This window comes from Nestor notabilis, unplaced genomic scaffold (assembly GCF_000696875.1).
Source record: "Nestor notabilis isolate BGI_N333 unplaced genomic scaffold, ASM69687v1 scaffold794, whole genome shotgun sequence".
NCBI lineage: Eukaryota > Metazoa > Chordata > Aves > Psittaciformes > Psittacidae > Nestor > Nestor notabilis.
In genome coordinates, this window is record NW_009924104.1 from 15,854 (window position 1) to 23,955 (window position 8,102).

At 46.2% G+C, this 8,102-nt stretch overlaps 1 protein-coding gene across 1 annotated transcript in view; it reads left to right on the top strand.

The window, feature by feature from the left end:
• The window catches only part of LOC104404113 (striatin-interacting protein 2-like), a gene marked incomplete at its 5' end in the record, with an annotated part of 18,028 nt that extends 15,805 nt beyond the window's left edge, over positions 1–2,223 (top strand). The window contains one exon of the mRNA XM_010012462.1: positions 1,901–2,223. Coding sequence (XP_010010764.1) covers positions 1,901–2,151 — 251 coding nt within the window. The remainder of the gene's footprint in view (positions 1–1,900) is intronic.
• Positions 2,224–8,102: the final 5,879 nt, after the last annotated feature.

Here is an 8,102-nt window from a genome sequence, read left to right on the forward strand (position 1 = left end):
CCTAATATCTTAACTTCTTTACAGAGAGAAGAGCATTGTAATTAAGTCAGGGTGCTCAACTCTGAAAGATATTAATTAGTTTTTGAAGCCCTCTGTGCTCTTTTCACTCATGATACCGCTGCGACACTGATTAAGAAGAATTAAACACTACACTCGATATTTTTAGTTTCACTTTAAGGCAAGTGGAGTTCCCCAAAACCCAAAGAGCAGGAAGGATACTGGAGAGAGGCTCTGCACCAGGGCCTGTAGGGACAGGACAAGGGGAATGCCAGAGGGGACATTGAGATGAGCTCTTGGGCAGAAGCTGTTCCCTGTGAGGGTGCTGAGGCGCTGGCACAGGGTGCCCAGAGAAGCTGTGGCTGCCCCATCCCCGGCCGTGTTCAAGGCCAGGTTGGACACAGGGGCTTGGAGCAACCTGCTCTAGTGGAAGGTGTCCCTGCCTGTGACAGGGGTTGGAGCTGGAGGAGCTTTAAGCTCCCTTCAACCCAAACCATTCCATGATTCCATGATTCTATGACTGGGGACTTCCTTCCTTTCTTTTACGGGGATTTCTGTCCTGTCCTGCCTTTCTCAGTGTGTTGATGGCTCCCTGTGGGTTTGAACACAGCAGAAGGGCTTCTGTAAGCCACTACCAGGATACACCTATGGGATACCACCTGCCTTGGGTGACTTAAATAGCTTGAGCACTACATGTGCCAAAGCAGCAGGAGAAGACTACCCACGTCACCTGCCCTGGAGCAAGGGTTTGCCCTAACAATGGAACTGACATGGCAATACTGGGAATAATGGAATTTTAAGGCAGATGCAAAGGATAAAATGCTCTGTGTGTCCCTCTCCCCCAAAGGAGTTGATCCCCAACATAATCACTACTCGGCTGCACAATTCAGTGCTTGGAGGCTGCCTCCTGACCTGGACACTTTCCCAGGGAAGCTCTTGGAGACACGATCTGGAAGGGTTTTTCCTGGAGTGTTTATTTTTGTCTGGACTCAGCTCAGACCTTCCCCTCCCTCGAGCACTGCTGAGCTTTGCCAAGGAATCTGCTGAGCCTTTATGCACCAAATGACTGTTTCATGTAGATTTAGAGCTCATAAAAGCTAACTTTGAAAATCCTAATGTTCTTTTCATGTTACACATGTACATAACGTTACAGGTTTAAGGAATCGTGGCTATTACAGGCAGTTACCAGCTTTTCAACATCGTGCATAGTTACACTTGTCCAGATTTAAACGAAATGGGTTTCAGGAGCTCGTCATGAGCTCACCAGGTTTTAGCATTAAATCTCTGCTTCTGACATTTATGGAGATTTTCAGGAATAGTGGTGGGGTCCTTCCTGCAAAAAGCAGGAGCTTGGTAATGGTAGAGAGTGCTTAAAGCAGAGCAGGATAACTGCATTTTGGTAGGAAGTTTTCTGACTCTGCTTAACTGACAAGTGGTTTTAACATATTGTATTTGAATACTTTATATTGTACACATAATGGGAATGATTAGGAGTAATAATTAGAAATAAGTGACTAATACTTTGGTCAATTCATGTGGTTGCTGTAAAATCTTCATCCTTTCTTTCGATAGAATCACAGAATGGGTTGGGTTGGACAGGACCTTAAGATCATCCAGTTCCAACCCCCTGCCATGGGCAGACACATCTCACACTAGTCCATGTCCAAGGCTCTGTCCAACGTGGCCTTGAACACTGCCAGGGATGGGGCAGCCACAGCTCCTCTGGGCACCCTGTGCCAGCGCCTCAGCACCCTCACAGGGAACAGCTTCTGCCTTATCTCCAACCTGAACTTCCCCTGTTCCAGTTTGACCCCATCACCCCTTGTCCTGCCACTACTTTGCTCCAACCTGATCAGAGTTACTTTTTCCACAATACTTTGGTCTTGTTTCTTCTTCGATGTAGATATTGATGCAAGACCATGGGATTTCCAGGCAGAAGAATGCACCCTGAGAGCCAACATCGAAGCCTTCAACAGCCGGAGGTACGACAAGCCTCAGGACTCGGAGTTTGCACCGGTGGACAACTGCCTGCAGAGCGTGTTGGGACAGAGGCTGGAGCTCCCCGAGGACTTCCACTACTCCTACGAACTCTGGCTGGAGCGGGAGGTGTTTTCCCAGCCCATTCGCTGGGAGGAGCTGCTGCAGTACCAGTGAGAGCAGCACCTTCACCTGCCCCCGTCCCACCTCGGTAAGGACTCAGGGTGCTACAGCCTGAGGAAAGGAAGAGTGGTTTGGACCTGGGTGTTCTTGAGCACGGATGGTAAAACATAAGAGTCTTTCCAAAGAGATCAAGCCTCTTTGTATCTACTCCTGAGTGTGCAATTGCCGTCTTTCTGGAGGTCATCCTTTTCCTTGTGACTTCTTGGAGAGCAGAGGCCCACACAGAGGCCATGGAGCAGGTTCCAGTGTCACACGAGTGGCAGTGTTGGGTGAACTTCTCTGGTCTTTACTGCAGGTTGATGCCAGTGTACGAGAGCTCAGAGTCCAGGTCTGCCTCAGCTTGGTTCATGCATGTAAGTTTGGTGTAAGAGCATCTCAGCTGTGGAAGGTTTTCATCTCTCCCGAATGCCCCTGGCTGTGCACAGTTTGGTTTGGTTTATTCACTTCTGGCTGCCTGATAACATGCTTCAAACACTGCATGCGACAAACAAGCTGCTCTGCCTCCCTCATGGAGCTGAAAATAAGCCATGGTGCTGTCTGCAAGCCTCAGTCAGAGGCGGCAGTTTGACTTGGCCAAAGGAGATGACATTACCTCCCATCCCTGGGCTGGCATTGCTGCTGCTGGGTTACACAACCCGTTGTACAGAGCTGTGCTTCCACAACTGACAATCTCTGCAGCATTCACACTAACCCCTCACCTTTTCCCTGCTCCACTTCCCTCCACCGTTCCATTCACTTGCCATTTGTACTGGAGTGAAAGGATCGGGAAGTTGTGCAGTGTTCGTGTAGAGGAGGTTGTTGCCACGTTTCTCTCTCTCTGATTGTTTTTGAAGGATCATTACTCCAACATCAGGTTTCCAGGGTTTTTTGGAAGGATAATTGCTTGTAGGCTGACCTGCTGGATGAACCTCAGCCCTTGGTACCATGCTGGGTGGCAGCCCCTTCTCCTCGGCCACCCTGAAAAGGCAGGTTTGGCTTCATAGTTTGGCCTGTGACAGAGCCTGAAAACCGTAATCTTTCTCTACAAGATGTTATGAGTCCAGAGCAGGGAATCCTGGCTCAAACATCCCACCCCCAGCCATGAAACCAGGAGTTTGGCTTTTGTCAAAGAAGTGTGTGTTAATACAGTGCAGGCAAACACTTTGGCCACACTGTTATCACTGTATCGAGCACGCAAGTGATAAACCCAGAGTTATTTGGTAGGACAGGATTTGTGCTTATTGCTGTGGAATTAAACTGAGGACATTTGTGTAATGGGGTTTGTAAAAGGTGTTTTTAGCATTAGTAAACCCACTCACCTCTTCAAATGTGCTTTTGCTCAAAATAAACCAGAGCATCTTCTCAAGCACATACATTTACTTCAGCTTTTCTCTTCCTGTGCCTTAATTTCAATGCTTCTTTTGCTGCTTTTTGTGTTTTTAAAGGACAAAACCATCCCTCACAACCCAACCCATACACCCAGCTCTCATCCCTGCCCCTATCCACTCTCTGCTGTGGAATGGCATCTGTCTGGCATACTCTGGATGTTCTGTTCTGATGTATCTGTAGAGCTCTGGCAAAGAAAAGCAGAGTTATGGGCTGTGGATGTTTCCCAGTGTTTGTGCTTGTTAAAAAGTAAGATGTTATTTAAAACTAAATAAAGCCTCTGCAAGGAGTAAGGCATGAAAACCAGACACACAATCTCGAATGGAAGCATGGTGCTGCCCTTAGGGATCCCAGAGCTGGGAGAGCTCTGTAGCTCCGGACAAGTCATTTCAGTACCCACTTCAGCTCCCTGACATACAGCTCCCAGCATTTCCCTCTGCTCCCTAGAGCCCACTGGGAGTAAATAAAGGAAAGATTAAAGAAACAAGTAAATGAACGAACCCCACGTAAAGACGGCAGAATGTGAAGGGTCTGTGAAGTAGGTGAGTGGTAGAAATGCATTGTAACTACTGTGATTTTCAGCATGTTGTAGGGGCCAGAGCCCAGGAGTAGCTGGAACATTTGGGACTGTCTCTGTGATGTTTTGCCCCATATTTTCCTATCAAATGTCTGATCTCCTCCTCAGGCCGAGGTACTGGGAATGTAGCAGTATCCCTGTGTGCTCTCGTGCATCCTGGCACAAGGGACACCTCTCCAGCACTGCTGGTTCCTTTTTCCTTCATAGGAGGAATGCTGCTTCATTTTTTCCTCCATTTCTTTCCTTCCTTCACATGGTGACCCCACACTGAAAGAGTCAGGAGTGTCTTTTTCTGGTTAACCATGTTACCCCACCTTGCTTTCTGATTCCTCTGGTATCCTCTGGTTTAGAGTGACTTAGAAAACAATCTAACTGCCCAACAACTAAGTGTGGATGTAAAGGAAGTACGAGCAGTATATCCAAATTCTTTTAGTCTTAATAAATGGAGGTCATGAAGGTGTTTCTTCAAGGAAAAAGGGGACGAATAAGTGATTAAAGACTCAGAAACTCAGAAAAGCTCTTGGTAATTGACTCAAAGATATTTTTTTCCCCTTCAAGTGTCTCTTTCCCACAATGTTTATGGCAGAGAAGAATAGCCAGCACTGGTTTCTACATTTCATATTGAACCTGAGCTTTATAGAAGGTTGCTTTTACCAGGGTGAAGTTTGAAACACAAATTACACCTGAATGTGTGTATGGTAGAGGATGGTGTATTTTGTTATCTTTGAATACTACTTATTTCCACCACCACCTCGAGTTACACTTCCTAGATACTGCTCCATACAAACCATGAACCTCAGTATGAAAAAGTAACTAAGGAAATGCACATCTTTTAGCTTAAATGTTTGTGTCTCGCCACCTCTTTGTCACAAAGTCTGTGCTAGTGAGATGTGCCGTGTTGAGTGGGGGTTTCTTCTGGAAAGCTGGAAGCCGTGGGGTTTGGTTCATGCTGATAAACGCTGCTGGCCTCCTGCTGGGTGGCTCAGTGCTCGGTGGAAAGCTGCGGGGCTGCAGTGCCACTTCAAAAGCAGAGGGAACCTCTCTTTTAATAAGCTGATTCCACTTACAAACAGATGTGGGGAACTCAAATACTTCCCCTGGAGGTGTTTGGGCAGTGCATTCACTGAGGCCCAGGAGAAAACTCCCTCACTGGTACTGTGGGCAGTCCCAGACGCTGCTTCTCTGGCAGTGCTAGAAGACTCCATCCTCCGATCTTCACCAGGGACTGGAGCGACAGGACAAGGGGTGATGGGTTTAAGTTGAAACAGGGGAAGTTCAGGTTGGAGATAAGGCAGAAGCTCTTCCCTGTGAGGGTGCTGAGGTGCTGGCACAGGGTGCCCAGAGAAGCTGTGGCTGCCCCATCCCTGGCAGTGTTCAAGGCCAGGTTGGACACAGGGGCTTGGAGCAACCTGCTCTAGTGGAAGGTGTCCCTGCCCGGGGCAGGGGTTGGAGCTGGAGGAGCTTTAAGGTCCCTTCAACCTAAACCATTCCATGATTCTGTGATTGCACATCTCAAACTGCAGCAGATCACAGTTTAAAGCTACTTTGCTTCATGATGAGGATTCTCTTAACAAAAAATGACAAAATAATTAGGAGACAGCAATTAGGGAATAATCATCTTGATGTGCAGCAAGAAAGTTTCAGGACAAAGTTTCTGTGTGGCTGAAGGAACGTGTGTTATCTTACCCCAAACACACCTGTGATTCCAGGAATGCTCCAGTGATCTCAGTTTCTGTTGTAATCAAGCTTTGTCTTCAGCCTATAGGTGGTTGCTGAAAGTTTTGCTGTTGGGAAGTCATTTTCTTCAGTGCCTCAGTAGAGATTCTTCTCTTTTTAACTTTGTTTTCTAGGGATACAAGGCACATGCTATTACACTATTATGTTCTTACTCCTCTATAAGCAACTTCCGAACTTCAAGGGAAAGGAAGAAAGAAAGGAAGGAAAGAAAGAAGAAAGAGGAAAGAAAGGAGGAAAGGAGAGTTTATCTATCTCATGCAAACCTGAGTGAAGGATGAGCATAACCAAACATCCTTCCTTTCTCTTATGTGAATATTGCCATAATGGTACTGAGATGTCCTCGCCTGACTGCTGCCAGAGCTAAAGCATTCCTTGTTTATCCAGTTGTAACTACAGCAGTGACGTTATGAGGCCAGGTTTATTATACTCATAGTTTGCAGAAACTCCCTTAATTATTTATCAAAAGCCCTGTGTGTGTAAGCAGTGGCTTGGTCCGTAGCCAGGTCCAAGCATCTCTAATACAACTGTGACTGCACAGGCTGCTCCTTGATCTAGTATTTAAGACATGCTTGTCACCATTGTGGCTTCTTTTTAGCCTCAATAGTCAGTATAATGTGGTCTCTTGCCAGCTGTTTTTGCTAACAGGAGATAATGACTATAATCAGGATTGCTTCTTTCATGCCAGTGTGGCTTGTTAATAAAAATCACACAAAACAGTTTTTCCCTGAATGCAGTAGAAATCAAATATTATTTATTTTGGTATTTGTTTCGTTATCCATCCCCAGACTCATTCAAAAGGGTTAGAAAACCTGCAGACCTTCTTTCTGAGCTACACAAACAAGTCCTTCCCTATTCCCTCTTGGTCTTTTGCTTCTTTCACTGTCTTTTTTGGCTCCTTCTGATCAGGTACCAGCATTCCTTGGAGTGTTTCCTCAGCACTGACTGTTCTTCTGGCAGGGCTGTTTTCATCTCAAATAGTTGATTCCATTGCCTGTGGCCTTGTAGAGACAAGGAAGGGAGCGTAAAGGAAGACCAGGAGCTGCTGTAGTAAACTCAGCCACTGAAAACAAGACCCAAACCACAGACATGCCTGGGACAACCAAAGACCAAGGCCCTTTCAAATGGCAAAAACCTCTTGATAATTCCTCCTCCACATGGCCCTGACAATGGCCTGGGGGACAGGGTAACTATCTCTTGTTTTCCTTCAGCTTTACTCTGAGCAGAAGAGAGCTGATGTGTCCGTGAGCCTCAGTGAAGTTCAGAAAGCAAATCCCTCCGAACAGCACGTTCTCCTGGATCCCACCCACAGAGCAGGGAACGGTCACGAGAGAGAAAGGGCTGGTATTTTCTACAGAAAACAAGATATCCACGGTAAGAGAAAGCCTCCAAGATGTGTTTTCTTATCGCTTGTTCCTGAAAACATGTACATTGTCCAGATCACAACAGAGAAGTTTGTTCCACTGGATTAAGAGTTCTGCACATATTGAGGGTAACGGCATTGAGCTGGTGAGACACTCACACACATGAAGTTGGGAAGATAAAACAGTGTTTCCATTAACACAATCCCTTTCTGCTCAAGGCAAATAAGTCTGATGGTTTCCACTCTGTGTTTCAAAACACCCTTCTCAGCAGCACCTCGCTCCTCACCAACACCCGCACTCAGCTTCAGTGCTGGGTGATGACCCAGCTGATATTATTCCCGATATTGCTGGTCTCATTCCTCCATCCAACCTGTGCTCAACATTCCCTCCTGGTAGAAGAGATGACAATTAGACCTGTATTTTCCCAAGGAATGCCTTTGCTCTTTGCTTTCTCTATTCCTGAGCTCCTCCTTTAGTCATTTCCTGGTGCATTTTGCTGTTGCTCATCCCTGTCATTTAGCCTTCTTTAGTTATCTAGTCTACATACAGTGATAATTATTTTCCTTCCATGGTTTCCTTCTTTCTTTCACTGATACCTTTATTTCTCTCCATGCTTTATTAGGCCCTTGTTTTCTTTGTTGGACTCATCTGTGTGGTGTCCCTGCCCATTGCAAGGGGGTTGGAACTAGATGATCTAAAGGTCTTTTCCGACTCAAACTATTCAATGATTCTATGATTTCTGGGAGTTCTTCTGATCATTCTTCAAGAAGCCACATTTTCCTCAGTCACTGATCCCACTTACTCTCTATATCCACTTCTGTTTTCATGCTGAAATACTGTCGCTGCAAACATTTGCACCACTTCAGAGTTGTTCTGTCCCCCTTCAGTGCGTTCATAGCCAACTA